General features: G+C 41.4%; 1 protein-coding gene across 3 annotated transcripts in view; it reads left to right on the top strand.

Annotated features, from left to right (window-relative positions):
- The window catches only part of Gne (glucosamine (UDP-N-acetyl)-2-epimerase/N-acetylmannosamine kinase), a 45,885-nt gene that overhangs the window by 16,607 nt on the left and 11,315 nt on the right, over positions 1–17,963 (top strand). For all 3 annotated transcript variants that reach the window (XM_055605286.1, XM_055605288.1, XM_055605287.1), the window contains exons 3-5: positions 4,264–4,715; positions 9,239–9,391; positions 11,359–11,571. In XM_055605286.1, the coding sequence (XP_055461261.1) occupies positions 4,264–4,715; positions 9,239–9,391; positions 11,359–11,571 (818 nt within the window). The remainder of the gene's footprint in view (positions 1–4,263; positions 4,716–9,238; positions 9,392–11,358; positions 11,572–17,963) is intronic.

Raw genomic sequence — 17,963 nt, 5'->3', positions numbered from 1 at the left:
TAAAACAGGGTAAAAACCAATATGGTGATGAAGCCTATCACAGCAATTCTGTTCAGTAGATTCTTGATAATTGACAGCTGAAAATATTACTGTTTGTGACTACAATCAGAAGAAACATCATATATGTGTATATAATTATATATTATTTATATATTGTATATTATATATACATATAATTGGGCTATAATAACATGGCTTCGTGGCATACTTTTTCTGATGTTGGGGCTTGAGCCCAGAGCCTCAGACATGCTAAACTTGCTTTACTGCTGGGCAGCCCTTACTTTACCGCAGTGTGTCTTGTGAGTTCTAATGGCAATTTTTCAAAACTGGTTTATTGAACTGAGTATATTGGTACATGTCTATAATCCTACCTCTTGGGAAGCAGAGACAGGAGGATTGCTTTAGTTTGAGGCCTGTTCAGATTACATAGTGAGTTTTAGTCCAGTAAGGCCTATGTAATAAGACTCTGTCTCCAAACAGACAAAAAACAAAAAAAAAAACAAAACAAACCCAACAACAACAAAAAATGACAACAAAGCCCAACCCTGGTTTACAGGTCAATCACAAAAAAGTAGTATTTATGAAACAAAAATTAGATTTACAAAAATTAATGTATTTTGAGGAAAATTAAAAGTTATATTAGCAAGATTGTTGGTATCATGTGTGTGACATTAAGGTCTGGACTGTGTGCAGGGTAATCTGAGAGCCGTGCATTGAAAAAAACCAGAAGGGAGCCTTGACTTTGCTCTCTGTGTGCATCTACTGCACCCTTGTGGTGTAAACATGTTCATGCCGTCTCCAAAGACTGTTGGGACAACATGACCATGGGAAAGAAGCTCCCCCTAAATGAAACTGTCTCTTTCAGAGCACTTTAAAGAGCAGGACATAATGCACATCGAGAGCAATAAGCTGAGGACCCATCTGTCTCCAAAACTCCACGCAGCAGCTTGCTGTAAACAGACAGTTAAGGGGCAGCCATGAGGCTTATGGGTAGCTCCCACAGACTTTTTTAATTGAAATGAATTCTTGCTTTCTAAGACAATCTACTTGAGTGGTAGGACAGAGTCTGAGCCAGAAGTGAAAGTCTCAGTAGGTTCTCTTGGGTGACAAAGCTGGGGCAGGAAGGCTGGCCGGAAGGAGGTGCTCCAGGAAGTGGTAGCAGCCACAGCAACTGAGGTAGAAAGGTAATATTTGATAGTGAAATATTGAATAAAATAATCAGCTAGTACTTAAGGAAAAGTATATGCTTGAGACACCTTCTAACTTGAGGAACTGGGTAATAAGAATGTAGGAGACTTCATATTACCTTTTTGTACTTTTTCATCTTTAAACTATGAGAATACATTTTCACAAATTTTACTTTATTTTATTTTTAGTTTTGTTCAGGGAGATTTTTTTTTTTTTTTAAGCTTTATGAGGCAGTTTGTTTTTATAGCCCAGGCAGGCAAGGATGACCTTGTTCTGTGCCACTATGCCTGGCTTATTTTTGTTTGTTTGTTTAAGACAGTCTGTATATATAGCCCTGGCTAACCTGGAAACCACTAGGTGGCCCAAGCTAGACTTGAACTTGTGTCCTCCTGTCTCTGCCTCCCAAGTCATGGCATGTATCATTGTGCCACGTTTTCATTTTCTTAGGTTTGTTGCTGAGGCTGGCTCCCAGGTCTTGGACTTAACTGCCCTTCTGCCTTGGGTTCCCAGATTGGTGGGCTGTAGGTACACATCCCCATGCCTGGCTTGTGCGATTTACTTTTACAAGCCAGGCACAGTAAATTACACAGACATAAATTCACAGACATTACAACAGCGTGGCCTGTGAGACAGCTCCTCAGAAAGCCCAGTGACCTGAGTTTGGTACCTGGAGTCCATTTAGAGGGGGAGGGGAGAGTCCCTTCATGCATCTCAGCAACCATGTGCTACACTCACACACACGGTGCGTAGACACGCTCACAATGATACAAAATTTTAAAAAGAAGCTACCTTCTATTTCAACTCACATAGACCCAGACTTATGTTTATTAAACTTTAGGAATATTTTAACTGTTTGATTAATCTGAAGGGATAGGAATTCAGTTGAAACTACACTTGAGATTTTGAATTCAGATTTTTCCTGGACTAGAAATAGACAATAAGGAACTCAGGGTGCTGAGGCACACAAACTAGCATTCTGCTTCCCAAATGTGGTAGCCTGAATGCATTTTCGGTTTGTGGTATTTTTAATTTACAGTAAGATTATAAGGATTTACTGTCAGGATTGTTTTCAATTGGTGTTCTTATACTCTTTAAGAGTTGAATATGAGCTGGAGTGAAGACTCAGCAGTTAAGGGCACTTGTTGCTCTTCAAGAGGACCCAGACTCAGTTCCACCACCTACATGGTAGCTCACAACCGTCTGTAACTCCAGTTCCAGGGCATCTGATTCTTTCCTCCAAACTCCAAACACTGGCACCAGGAACACAAATGTGCATAGACATGCACTCAGGCAGAATACTCAGACACATAAAATAAGTAAATCTAAGAAAATGTTTAGAGTTGAATGTGAGGAGAAATCAAATTAATACCGGCAGCATGCTTGTAGACTCACCCGTCCTCTCAGCAGGTGGTGACTGCACACGGACTGCACACAGTGGCAAGAAAGCAGGCCCTGCTAGAGCCTGCCTTCTAGTGGGGAAACTGAGGGTGCACCGATAAGTCATAACATACAGAGGCTGAAGTGATAGTTTACGTGTCATTTCTTCCCTCATAAGAAATAAATTCTTGGCCTGCAGTGCTGTCATTACTGGGAGATATTAGGAGTAAATATTAGACTCAAATTATAAAATACTTTTTGAGAAAAACAAGTACAGTTTCTAGGAGTGTCAGAATAGCTCATATGAGATTATTTTCCCCACATCTATCCCTTAAAAGCTCTGAAAAAATAATTTAAAATACTGGATGACTGTAGTGGTGCAGGCCTATAATCCCACCTACTCTCCAGGTTTAGGTAGGAGGATTTTAAGTTCAGGCCTGCCCAGACATCTTAGTGAGACATAGTCTCAAAATGAAAAATAAAACCAGGGCAGGAGGCCCTACATTCAGTCTGTAGTAACACAGACACACAGACACACACACAGACACACACAGACACACACACACACACACACACACGCACACTCGGGCCGGGGGCAGGGAAGGGAAGATGAGAAACAATCACTCACTCAGTCACAAAAAGACAACTAGAAATGTTTGAAACTGTTAGCAGTTAAACCCCGTGTTTCTCAAAGGTGTCTTAGCACATCATAGACACTTGCATGCTGTGCTCATTATGGCACTTACAGTAGCCAAGTTATGGAACCAGCCTGGCTTTTGACCAGTAGACGAGCAGGTCAAGGAAAAGTGGTTTGCATACACAATGGCATTTTATCCAGCCTAAAAGTGAAATTATGACTCAAAAAATAGATGGAACTGCTAAGAATTATATTAAGTAAGATAAGCCATATCCAGAAAGACAGACTGACTGACTGCTGTCTCATGTAGAATATAGATTTGAATTAATATTTAAGCATGTCTACTTTCATAGACATGAAAGTAGAAAGTGGACTGAGGGAGGATGATGTCTAAGGGGAGAGGAAAAGAGGAGACAGGAGAGGGTTATAGACTGTATGTGATAGGAAAGCAGAAAAGACTATCAAGGGGTGGGTAGAGGAAGGGCAGTGGGAGGCTGAGGAAGAACGAAATGTAACGACATGTATGTGTAAAAATGTCATGATGACCCCATTACTTTTTGCATACTAGCTAAAAATTTAATGTAAAAAATGTATAGTATAGTGTCATGCCAGGCATCCTGGTTCCCTGCCTTTTAATTTTATTTATTTATTTTTCGTTTAAAAAAAAAAAGAGCTTTATTTTGGAAACTTCCCCCTATTATAGTGCCAATTTCTTCCTGAGAAAAAAAATAGATGGGTGATAAAAAGTAAAAAGCCTGACCATTATTAAAAGTTGAATTTATTTCTGCCCCCAAAAGAAAATTTCTCCCTTACTATTTTTCTGTCTTGGTACTGCCTGGGAGGGACACAGTTGAGCTTTCAAAGGAAAGGCTATTGACTATTTATGTATCAGTGAGAATCATGTATAGGTATATTTGTGGCCCTTGCACTCTATTTGTAGCTTATACTTCATTGTAATTGTTTTAGCAAGCAAAAATGTCAGCAAGTGTTCTGCTTCAGGGTTAACATTGCTGCTTTCTTACATAAGAACATGGTGTCACATCTTGTTGCTCCTGCTTTAGGAACACGTATCGCATGATTGAGCAAGATGACTTTGACATTAACACCAGACTACACACGATTGTTAGAGGGGAAGATGAAGCAGCCATGGTAGAGTCAGTGGGCCTCGCTCTAGTAAAGCTACCAGATGTCCTCAATCGCCTGAAGCCTGATATCATGATTGTTCACGGAGACCGATTTGATGCCCTTGCTCTGGCTACATCTGCTGCCTTGATGAACATCCGAATCCTTCACATTGAAGGAGGAGAGGTCAGTGGGACTATTGATGACTCTATCAGACATGCCATAACAAAGCTGGCTCACTACCATGTGTGCTGTACCCGAAGTGCCGAACAACACCTCATATCCATGTGTGAGGACCACGACCGCATTCTTCTGGCAGGCTGCCCTTCTTACGACAAACTGCTCTCTGCCAAGAATAAAGACTATATGAGCATCATTCGCATGTGGCTGGGTATGTATGCCAAACATTATTCAGGCTAATGGCTGTTTTTCTTAGAAAGTATTGGGTATCTTTCGATCTTTTTGGAAACGCATGGACATAATATTCTGTTAGAGACCAGAGAGTGAAGATTTTATTTCATAGTTCTTGCCTTGAGGTTATCTATAAGAAGACATGCTGGATTGATCTTAAAATCTGTGCTATGTTTGTACAATGGAATGCTTTTGCTCTATTAAATATTTTAGTGAATAGTATTCACAGAATTCCTTATTCTTTTAACAGTTTTAATATATGTGTTGATGAAGTAATAAGTGAATTTATTTTTAAATTACTTTTATTTTATATGCTTATTCACACGTGTATGTGTTTAAACATGAATATACACATGTGCATATGTATGGAGGTGAGAGGACATCCCTCTGGAGTCAGGTCAGCAGACTTGAGCACTTTAACCTGATGGCCTTCTGTTTTCTTTTTCTTTTTTAGACAGGATCTAGTGTAGTATGACCTTGAACTTGTTATATAGCCCGGGATACCTTGAATTCCTGAGCCTTTTGCATGTACGATTGTAGGCATATGCTACCACCATACCTGTCTGTGAGCACAAAATGTTTGGCATATAAGCATGAAGACCTGAGACTGATCCCTAAAGACTCACATAACAATCCACTGTGGAGGTGTGCCCGTGTCCCAGCATGAGGGGAGACGGAGACAGTAAGGCCAGCCAGTCTAGCTGAGTTGGTAAGCTCTGGTTTGGTGAGAGAGACTGTCTCAGGAGGTAAGGTGGAGTACAGTTGAAGAACACCAACCTCTGGCCCCACACATGCCTGTGCACAAGTGTATACAGGCACACAGCGTTGGGAGTAAGCTGTGAAACTGTGTATATAATACGATGCCATTTCTGTAAAGCTACAATAGAAAGGATGGAAAGTGTATAAACCTAGTCAGTTATTATTTTCCAGTGTGACATTAGGGTACTTTTACTTCTTCCTGCATTTTATTTTTTAGTATAATGGAAATTGTTGTTTTTACTCTTGTGTGTGTGTGTGTGTGTGCGTGCGTGCATGTGGTATATGTACATGCTGAGTGTGCACATGTCTGTGGAGACCAGAGGTTGATGTCCAGTGTTTTCCTCTATTGCTTATTATTTGAAACATGGTCTCTCACTGAAACTGCCGCTGATTGATTTGGCCAGACTGCCTGGGCAACCAGCCGAGAGAGTGTCTTGTCTCTCCCCATACCTCAGTGCTGGGATTATGGGCAGACACTGCTATAACTGGGGTGTGTGTGTGTGTGTGTGTGTGTGTGTGTTGAGACTGGGTCTACTGTGTAGCCCTGGCTAGCCTGGAACTTGCTGTTTAAACTCGGCCAGCCATGAACTCCCAGAGTTCCTCCTTTTGCCTCTTTTTAAGTCCTACAATAAAGGTATGTGCTTCCATGCTTGGTTCTACCCCGCACCTCCCACCTCCTGGGTTCTAGGGCTCTGAACATTGGTCCTCTTGCTTGCACACCAAGCAGTTTACCAACCAAATCATCTCCTCAGCTCCCGGTTTTACTTTTGTAGGATGTGTGGTGTTTGGTGTTAAGATCAAACCCAGGGCCTTTTGCATGCTGGGCAAGCACTTTACTATTGAGCTGTCTCCCTAGACTCCTGTTTTTACCTTAATGCCTTTCTAATGGTATTCTCAGAATAGTCAGATGAGATAATGAGTGTTGAAACAGTAACCCTTAAGTACTTACTCATGTAAGGGAAATCGATATTATTAAAAAGTGACAAGTGTAGTATTGGATTTTGTTGTATTCATAAATAAGCCTTGAAATATGAAATTTTCATTGATTTAGCCTCCTAGGAATTACCTTTTGTTAATAGAAGTAAAGAAAACCAGCTTACAAACGGAAATTTGAATGAGCCAAGTTAATAGTAAAAATACTAAACCTGCTGGGCAGTGATAGTGCACAGCATTAATCTCAGCACTTGGGAGGCAGAGGCAGGTAAATCTCCAGGTTCAAGGCCAACCTGGTTTACAGAGTGAGGTCCAGGACAGCCAGGGATACAAAGAGAAACAAACAAACAACCTGAAAAAAAAAAAAACCCTAAACCTACAGTGAGAGTACTATGTTGGGGGATCAGGAATAATTGTCTATTTAGGACTTTTTATGGAAAGCATATCTGTTGAGTAATGGAATTAGGGAATGGAAAATTGGTAATTGCATAATCGAAGAAATAAATCATTATTTTTGTCCATTTTTTATTGTGTGTGTGAACGTGTGTGCCTCACTACACTGAGAGGTCATATAAAACTTTGTAAGAGTCAAGTCTTTCACCTTGTGGGCCCTTGGGCTCAAACTCAGGTTGTCCGTTTCAGCAGCAAGTACCTTTACCTGCTGAGCCTCTGGGTGGGCCCAAATTAGCTACATTTTAATCTAGGCATATTACAACAGGAAAGGAGTTAGACTTTCTCATAGGTAAATTAATCCACTTTATATATGTCTTATCCTTGGGTAGATGTGTAGTCATCAAGGATCCCATGTAGATAGTGCTGGTGGAGAGAGCGTGTCTCACTTTGGTTCATGGGTTTTGAGTAAATACTCCTGCATTCTGCTCATACCATTAGCTTTCCCTTTATCATGGAAAATATGTCACTGAAAAACTCTAATGAATAAAAAATAACTATAAGAAAGCAGAGATGGCTCAGCAGGTAAAGCTCTTGCCCCTGACAACCCATATAAAGGTGGGACGAGAACTGGCTCCACAGAATTGTCCTCTGACCCTGCATGTATGCAGTGGTGTATATGCTAACCCACATCATGCTCACAAAAGAATACTAATTTTTCAAAACTGAATAAACAGCGCGATAAAATTGTAATTACAAGCTTAAAGCCCCATTTGACCATTTATACTTCATTATAAAAAGAGCAAAACCTGGATTTTTAGTTTATTTATTTATTTGTTTGTTTATTGACAGAGCCTTGCTGTATAGCTCTGGCTATCTTGGAACTTATTGCCTGGCCCAGCTAGTGTTGAACTTGTGGCATTCTTGCCTCATCCTCCCATGTGCTCGGCTTACAAGTGTGCACACAACACTCAGCTTTTTGTTTTGTTTTGTTTTAAACTAGTGAAAAAGAAAACACAAGACAGTGAACCAGAACTGTCTATCTGACAGTAATACATTTTGTACAAATAACACATTTTGCTTCTCCACTAGCAGCTTACATTTTCACTCTGCTTACAGGAAAATAAATTGTGCAGGTCACTTATAATAATAACGTGCAGCTGTATAGCCTGAGCATTAATATGATCCTAATGAAATCTTAGCAAGGTCAAAAAGATACATTAAGTTTCAATAATGAGAGACATCCCACAGTAAATGTCAGACTTTGCTGCCAGGAATAGATGGATCTGGATCAATGGCTTTAGCTTTTTTTCTTCAAAAGTTAAAGATACACATACACACCCACACACACCAGGCAAACATAAACAACAGACATACCTAACCAGGGTTGGTGGCACATGCCTGTAATCCCAGCATTTGGGAGGAGGTCAAGAGTTGGGTAATCTTTGTCTATTTAAGAGTTCAAGGCTAACCTGGAATGTACAAGATCCTGTGACAAAGAAAAAAAGTCAAGGAGGGGGAAATGGCTCAGATGCTAAGGCGCTTGACACCAACCCTGGGACCCATGTGGTAGACTATTGCAAGTTATCCTATGCATGCCATACCCCTCACTAATAGTAATAATAATAATAATAATAATAATAATAATAATAATAATAATAGGTTAATAAAACCAAGTTGTAAAATAGTTACCCTCAAAGTAGAAGGTAAATGAGAAGTGGCAATCACTCAGGGAGAAAACTGCTACAATTCTCCCCTGAGTCTTGTGCTTACTCTGTACCAATACATTGTAGAGAATGGCCCTTTGCATGGGACTATAGAAGCTCTTTAGCTTCCCAACCCCCAGGGCTAGCGATGATTAGTGAACCCTGGGTTTAATTCCCAGACCCCTGAAGTTGAGGAGGATCCCCTCACTTTCAAAGAAAACACTCTGAAAAGCCCAGAGATCAGAGAGTTGCCCTTTTAAGTGTTTTCAAAGAATAAAGGTAAAGAATAAAGGGTGAAGAGACGGGGAGAGGAGATTGTATCCTTTGTAGCTTATTGCCTGTGTAGACATCAGTGTTCTGTTACTACTGGGAAGAATTACGAGTACCTTAACTACGCGTTAAAGGCTGACAGCATTCCTCTATTTACCAGTCAGGAGTGAGCTTGTTCTCATTACAGCACCATGGGTTGTAGCTGCGGGCTAGTGTAGCTGTACATAGTATTGCCCTATGGATTATGGTACAGGCACTTAGATTACCTCATTTACATTAGCTTGTCCTTTAGACTTCTGCTAACCGTAATGGGAGAGGCTGTCTCCCTTTTCACCTTTGAAAATGTGTTCCAGGCCAGCCAAGACTACATAGTGAGACCCTGCCTCAAAACCAGGAACAAGAGTCTTAACTAATGAAGCACTCTGGTTCGCCTCCTATTAAACAGGTGATGATGTGAAGTGTAAAGATTACATTGTCGCGCTGCAGCATCCTGTGACCACTGACATTAAGCATTCCATAAAGATGTTTGAACTAACACTGGATGCACTTATCTCATTTAACAAGAGGACCCTGGTTCTGTTTCCAAATATTGATGCAGGTAATGGAACGTGAAAATGAAATTATGCCATCTGCCTTTTCACACCTTAATTTCTGTCACCTCTTTTCTTGACCGTCACCTTTTCTTGCCCATGTTTCATTAGAGGCTTTTCTGAAATGCATCCTGGTCAAAGGTTACCTATCTTGCTGAAGATCAAAATGCTGTGATATTTTTGTCAAGTCTAGTGGAGACAGCAGGAAATAAATACTTTTTAAGGATCTCACTGATCTGCAGTTTGCTCTCATGTTTAGACTTTTCCCTCCAGTTTTCACTGAGAAGACACTCTAAGGGCTGTGAGATAAACCTCAGAAGTCAGGGGAAGGAGTGTCTCTGGGCAAGTGTTGATACCAGTGGCTGCAGTAAGATAACTTCTATTATTATTTTTTGTTTTCTTTCCTTTGTCAGCTATGCTTCAAAGTATAATCTTGAGTATAAGTAGTTTGGATCTGGGTCCGCAGCCTGTCAATCCTTAGGTCTGCTGTGGATGACCGACTGCCTGATAGCTGTAAACTTTAGTGCTAATCAAGATCTTGGGCAGGTTGACAGGGATCTGAGATATAAAATATGGAGGTTAGACTAAGGGATTTTCAAATACTGGTTACTGTAGCTGACATTACTCATTGCAGAACTCTTAGGGTTCTTTTGGTAACAGGGGGGACCTTTTCTTTGCTAAGATATTGCAGAGAATCTTTTCTGTTAGAAGAAACAACACTTTCAGCCCAGACTTTGATCAGATAATACAGCAATATTTCAAAAAACTGTATCCTTCAAGTTCTGTATAAGTAATTATATCTGTTTACCTCCAGATGATGTATTCTGATTGTAGTGCACTTAAGAATTAGAGATTGTTCCTTCTGTTAAAAATGGACCCTGATATGCAGTGTGGGGTGCATCTGTAGTCACAGCTCCTCAGGAGGCTGAGGGGCGGATCCCTGGAGACACCAACTCAAAGAAAAACAATTTCCGATTTAAAGGAGACTTTCTTGAGTCACGTCCCGCATGTGCCTCTACTTTCCATGCAGCAACCCAGACCTTTGTCAGCTCCTGGCTCAGTGCCCCAGCATGCCTGTGATTGTCCGTGCTGGGCTCTTGGGAAGACTAGAATAGTGCATGTGGCCTAGGCTCCAAACCAAGGTGGAGGGACCCTCTGGAGTGCCATATTCTCTAATTATAGATGAGGGTTGGCATAGAAAGAGGAAAGTGGCCAGTTGTCTTGCAGAAGGTTGGACCTTGAGCCTATTTACCTATCTTGCCACATAATTTTTTTTTTTTTTAAAGAAGAGATGCATGCATAGCTTCTGGTGGCTCAATGACGTCTGTGCACTGGGGAGCATTGTGTGCGCATTGTCTCGCCTTCCAGTCAGATGAACAATGCACACACCAGCATGTATGCATACAAACACTCACTCACTCACACACACACACCAGGAAAAAAAAAAGGACGGGAGGGGAGACCATTAAATACTGTTGGTTTTTTTTTTTTTGTTTGTTTGTTTGTTTGTTTTAAGGTGGTGGATTTTAAAATAAAATGCCAGCTATAGTGTTGGTCCCTATCCACATTGCTTTGGCGTTTAGTTCACAGAGGTGGGAGTTTGTGGAAATGTGAGCAGTTGGGCAAAACCACTCTAAACTGCTCATGTATGAAACTTCTGACGTTCCTGCTTAGAGACTGCTGGCTTGTTGTTAGACTCTAAGTATGGTGGAAGTTTTTACTAAAGTATTAATAAAATATATTTATTTTGCTAAGTTGTTTGAAACCTCCAGCTGCTGATGAGAGGCAGAGAGCTAGTCACACATATGCTGCTCATGAAAATCTCAGCACCAAAAAGGGGAAAGAGGAATGGTCTATGTCACTATTTTCCTAATAACTGGCACGAGGATTAGGGCTACACTTGTCAGTAAAATGATTTCTTTATCTCATTCATTAAATGGTTGTATTCCATCATTCAATCTTTTCATTTTCACAGGGAGCAAAGAGATGGTTCGAGTGATGCGGAAGAAGGGCATCGAGCACCACCCTAATTTCCGTGCAGTCAAGCATGTCCCATTTGACCAGTTTATACAGTTGGTTGCCCATGCTGGGTGTATGATTGGGAACAGCAGCTGTGGAGTGCGAGAGGTTGGTGCTTTTGGAACACCAGTGATCAACCTGGGAACACGCCAGATAGGAAGAGAAACAGGTATTTACCTTTGCCTATATCTCTGCTAACTAACTAACTTTATCTGTTTGTGAGATGGATTAGTGCTGGCAACATTCTCTAAATTTACCTTTTTCTCATTTTTTTTGAGAACTTCATACATGAGTACATGTCTACTCCTCTTCCCTCTCCAACTCCTCCAGTTTTTTCCCACTCTCTCTCAGATTCATGACTTCTGATTTATTGTTTTACACACACACACTCAAACATACCTACTGCATCCATTTACTGTTGTTTGTTTGTACATGTGTTTCGGGCTGACCTGGGATTAGAGAATCTATGGGGGAACTTGTCCCTGGGGAAAACTGACTCTTCCTCTTTCAGCAACCATTGATGGCCTGTAGTTCTTCCATTTAAGGTGAGGCCTTGTGAAGTTTCCCCCACCCACACTGTAATGCCAGCTGGTGTTGACACTGTGCAGGTCTTGTTTAGGCAGCCATACTGTTGAGATTTAATGGATGCAGCTTCCCTGACACATCTAGAAGACACTATTTTAAAGTAGGTGTGCTGGTCCTCTGGCTCTTAAAATCTTTCTGTGCTCTCCTCCATGATTTCCCCTCAGCCTTAAGTGTAGGGTTGCTTTGTAGATGTACCAGTTGGGGTTGGCCACCCCATAGTCACTTATGCTCTGCATTTTGACCAGTTATGAATCTCTGGAACAGTCTCCATCTGGTGAAAAAAAAAAAAAGCTTCTTTATTGATGGATGGGTGAGAGCTACACATATCTGTGGGTATAAGGGTAATTACTTAGAGGGTAGTTAGAAATTATATTGGTTTAGGAAGATGGTGGTAGAAGGTTCTTCCGTAGGGTCTGTGATCTCTCTAGCTACTGCCAGTTGATGAAGTTTACAGTACTAGTCATGACTTTCTCCTGGTGAGTGGCCTTAAGTCCAATTAAACAGCTTCTGGTTACCCCAAGATAAAATGCCAGACAGTCATTGTTGTAGGACTACTGATTGCTTTTCTCCCTTGGCAGCTTGCATAGCACCTTCCAATACTATGGGAGCCACTCTTCAGAGCAGAGGCTGCATTCCTCCAAGTCCTGTGTCCTGGTGTATCCAGCAATAGGTCTTTGTGTTCCAGCTCTAGAAGGCAACCAGGGACAATGCATTGGCTTATATTGTTTAGGAATCTTTTGAACCCCTGACCAACAAGTCAAATGGAGGTTTCCCATTCTTGGCTCTGGGGCTTTTGTTAGATATTTTGTGGCTCCTGTGTGGGTGGGTGGCGGGGAGATGAGGACATTATCACCTCATGTGGCAGAACTCTACTTTTAAAAAAGTATGTGTGTATTTTTAAGGAATCTTATGAAATAATGCATTTTCTTAGGGCTTTTTCAAATATCCTTGATGTTATCTCCTTCCCTCTCCCTCTGTATTACCTTCCCTCTACACTCCCCAGCTCAAGCCTCCCCCAGTTTTCCCCTCCCTCACATAGCACCTGTGTCATATTATCCCTCTCTCCCATGGCCCCTTTCTACTTTTCTGGCTTATATGGTTAGTCCAGGTTATATACTCAGATCTAAAGAGTGAGCTGGGGATCCACAAATAGGAAACACAGTGTTTATGTTTTACATCTGGGTTACCTCATTTGGTGTAGTGTTTTCCAATGCTTATCTGTTTACCTGAACATTTCATGATTTGTCTATCCATCAGTTGACGGTCTTGTGGGTTGTTTCCATTTCCTATCTCTTGTGAATAGAGTGGCTGTGAACTTGGATGAGCATGTACCTGTGTCAAGGATATTAGGTTCTTAAGTGTACATGGCCGCATTTGGGGACAATAGGTGAGTGAAGTGAATTAGCAGCTGTAGCCTAAGATGTATAAATAACTCAGGTGATTACCACATTTATAGCTCTACTTGCACTTTTACTGCTTTGTAAGACCAATTAGAGTTAAAAACTTGATTATGGTCTTTAGCCTTGTTTCAAAGAGACTAGAGTTGAATGTGTCTTGAGTGTATGAGTGAATGCTAGTCTGGTTTCGGAGCCTGGTATAGTGCCCTTTCAGTCAGTCCTTAGAGTGTGGCAATCATAAATAATGAAAGTGCAAGCAGGATTATTAATGCATGTGCTAACTGAGCTATATATGTTTTAATATTAGCAAGTTATAATGCTGTGTACATGCAAATATGTATCTACAGCTAGTGGGAAAATGCATGTCATTATTGGAAAAAGAACTGGACTAGAACTAAGGATATTATTTCCAGCTCTGCTATTCATTCCATTTTTTTTCATTGCTACCGTAAGAGTCTATTATCTTTATGTCATTCCCAGAATATTATTTTGTTTCCTGTTTTATAGGAAAAATAGAAGTCCAAGATGGAAATTCTTTCAGATTTGTTAATTAAATATATAAAAACACTTACTTCGTGTGAGGCCTTGGGATATGGCAGTACTAAGGAGCTCAGGACAGAGCACAGCTGGTAGAGTGCTCCCCAGCATGCAGGAAGCCCTGGGTTCAGTCCCCAGCACCAAGGCAAGATGATGTACACCTGAAGTCCCAGCACGTGGGAGGTAGAGAGAGAAGTATCAGAAGTTCAAGGCCAGCCTGGGCCACATGAGAACCTTCCTTTGAGGGAGAAAGCACAAGAGCGCCCAGTGCCACACGGTGAGAGGAACACTTTAGAAAAGGAGAAGCCCAGATTACCAGGGAAAAATGTACTTGGGCCCTAGCTAGCATCCGAAAGAAAGAGAAACAGAAAGGAAAAGGGAAAATTACGGCTTTCTCAATAGCAACTCAGAAAGATGGGCAGACCTAACAGAACTTCATGGTAGTTTGTAGGGACTGCCAAGTGCTGAGCTTTTATATAATTGACATTTTAGTGGGCTGGGGAAGATAAATAAGCAACCCAAAAGGAAAGGACTAGGGTTTCTAGGTGCCATGTAGACTATAATGCAAGGTAATGGGATGGGTTACATTGAATACGTAAAGGAAGGCCTCTTTGAAAGATGACACTTTAAGCTGAGATCAGCTTTATGGGGATCAGGCAGGAGCAGATGACTAGCCCAAGTCAAGGATGTAAGGTAAGAATAATCTTGATATTGGGGAAACAGAAGCCTGACTGTAAACTGCTGGCTAAAAACCAGACAAGAGTTGGGTGTGGTGCTGCACATCTTTAAAGCCAGTACTTGGGAGGTAGAGGCAGGAGGATCTCTGTGAGCTGAGACCAGCTTAGTCTATGTAGCAAGCTCCAAGACAGCCAGTACTACATAGAGACCCTCTTTATTCCCCTGGCCCCCAAAAGAGAGGGAAACATTTTTTTCTCTCTCAGATGAGGTCTTATCACTAGGCTGTCTCAACCTAACAGCTGCCCAAGTAATGGCATGGAGACTTTAATTTGTTAATATGAAAGCTTGGCCTTAGCTTACCTTGTTGCCAACTAGCTCACAGAACGTAAATTAGCCTGTTTATACTAATCTGCATTCTGCCACTTGGCTTGTTACCTCTCCCCAGTTTCTTCCAGAGTCTGGCTGGCAAATCCTTCCCCCAACCCCCATTTTTTTCAAGAGTCCTGTCTCTGCCTGAAAGTCCCGTCTAGCTTATCCTCTCCTGCTTTGGTATAGGCTGTTCAGCTCTTTAATAAACCAAATCAGAAGGTGATGGAGATGTTTACAAAACACTGAGACAGGTGATGCTTCATAAAAATAACAGTACCAGAGTCGGCCTGTCCTCAGTCTTTGCCAGTACAGAAATCAGAATTTGAATATACAGAGACAACCTTACACAGTGCACAAAAAGAAAATAATAATAATTCCAACAGAGTCTCTATGTAGCACTGGCTTTCCAAGGACTTGCTATATAGATCAGGCTGGCCTCAAACTCAGGAATCCACCTGTCTTCCAAGTGCTGGGATTGAAGGCATGTGCCACCACACCGAACTGAGACGGACTTTTAAGCTAAAATATAGATAGCCTAGTTTGCCTTCTTTTGCTGTAGCAAACACTTGGGGAGAAAACGGTTTACTTATAGCTTATATAGTTCATCTTATAGCTTATAGAGTTCATCATGAAGGGAAGCAGGGGTAGGAACTCAAGATAGGAATCTGGAGGCAGGAACTGAAGCAGAGGCTATGGAGGAAAACTACTTACTGGCTTGCTTGTTCAGTTTGCTTTCTTACATCTACACTCTAGGATCACTTGCCCAAGAATGGCATCACCCACAGTGGGCTGGGACCTTCCACATCAATCCTCAATCAATAAAACGTTCCACAGACTTTCCTACAGGTTAATCTGAGGAAGGCAGTTCCTCAATTCAGGCTCCATCTTCCCAGATGACTTCAGCTTATGGCAAGCTGAACAAAATAACAAAATAAATGAATAATAAAATAAAACAGATCCAACCAACCAGAACAGATGACTTGTAATTTCTTCTAACTATATGGGAAGCCATTTAAGGGAGGGAATGATACAATATGACTTGCATTTGGAAAGCTTATAGGGAAAGTAGAGTGTGATATGAAGGAAGGGGTCAGTGCTGTGTCCACTGCTCAGATGAGAGATAACAGTAGCTTAGACCAAGTGGTTGTACTTTGTCAACTTGACACAGGCTAAAGTCATCTGAGAGGAGGGAGTCTCAATTAAGAAAATTCCTGCATAAGATCCCTCAGTAGACGAGCCTGTGGGACGTTTTCTTAATTAGTGATTGATGGGGGAGGGCCTGGCCCACTGTGGGTGGTACTGTCCATGGGGAGGTGGTCCTGGGTTCTGTAAGAAAGCAGGCTGAACAAGGCATGAGGAGCAAGCCAGTAAGCAGCACTTTTCCATGGCCTCTGCATCAGCTCCTGCCTCCAGGTTCCTGCCCTGCTTGAGTTCCTGTCCTGACTTCCTTTGAGGATAACAGTGATGTGGAAGCACAAGCTGAATAAACCCTTTCCTCCTCAAGTTGCTTTGGTCCTGGAATTTCATCACAGCATAGTAACCCAAACAAAGACAGTGGTGTATTGAAGATAGAGAAAAGTTAGATTTGGGTTTTGTTACTAAGATTACTGGTGCATGTGAGCAGCAAAAGGAGGAGGAGAATAAATGGTAATGTTTAAGTTTTGTGCTGAGCAGTGGGCATACTTTCATGACATGAGAACACTGAGGAAGGAAAAGACTGGGGAAGGAATGAAATTAAGAGTTTTCTTGTGGCCATGTTCAGTTGATGCTAATTAGACCATTGTCTTAGTTAGGGTTTTATTGCTGTGAAGAGACACCATGACCAAGGCGTCTCTTATAAAGGAAAATATTTAATTGTGGCTGGATTATAGTTTTAGAGGTTTAGTCCATCATCGCCATGGTGGGAAGTCTGACAGCGTCCAGGCAAACATGGTGCTAGAGGAGCCCAGAGTTCTACATCTTGATCTGCAGGCAGCAGACAGAGACTGTGTGCTGCATGGGGTGTAGCTTGAGCATAGGAGATCTCAAAGTCTGCCCCCCACAGTGACACAGTTCCTACAGACCATACCTACTCCAATGAGGCCATACCTCCTAATCAATGCTACTCCCTCTGGCCAAGCATTCAAACGTACCTATTCAAACCATCACAGTCATCAAAGCAGAGAGGACAAGGAGCTGGACTGTACCAGGGCGATTTAGAGTTGGAGATAAATTTGAGAATTGGTGGTTATAGATGGTGGTTATATCAATTTGCTTGCTGTTAACAGAGATGCATCCTAAACAGCAAGAAGTTAAAAGATTTTTTTTTTCCTTCCTGGTGTGGCAGCTCCACAGCCATCAGAATTAGCTTATGTTTTTAGTGGTTATTCTAGCCTTTTTTGTCTAGTCTATATTTAGCCATTTGGAGGGAAGGAAGGGGCAATTTCGTTAAAGTTGCAAATATTTCCTCTCACATCTTTCTGAACCTTGTCATCACAGACTACATCTAGCAGCAAGGGAAGCTAAAGAATATTTTTTTGGTAGACAATTACATTCCTAGCTAAAACTTTCATCAAGAGTACTGCAAAGTTCCTGGAAATAATTTATACCAGCCTCTTCGTTGTAGGGAAGTAAAATTGATGTTTTAAGAGAATATCAGATTATGTAAAGTTAAATTTGTGAAGGATGGATAGAACTCAACAGTGATCATGAATTAGCTGCTTTGTTGCAACACACACACACACACACACACACACACACACACACACACACGAGTGCTGCAGAGAAGATAATGAGAATAATGGCTGTCTGCTATAGACAGTGTTTAAAAACAAGGCACTAATGACATTACCCAGGAAGAATGTCTTAAATAGGGCAGAAAATGCAGCCCTGGACCAGCCTTGGAACTCTTCAACATTTAGTGAAATACAAGGCCAGAAAAGGAACTTCCAATGATGTCATAGGAAAATCAGAAAGCTGTTGTCTTTAGAATCCGAAAGGAAATGGTTTCCAGGAG

Source organism: Psammomys obesus, unplaced genomic scaffold (assembly GCF_907164565.1).
Source record: "Psammomys obesus unplaced genomic scaffold, mPsaObe1.curated_primary_1811, whole genome shotgun sequence".
Lineage (NCBI taxonomy): Eukaryota > Metazoa > Chordata > Mammalia > Rodentia > Muridae > Psammomys > Psammomys obesus.
This window is presented reverse-complemented; position numbering and strand designations above follow the sequence as displayed.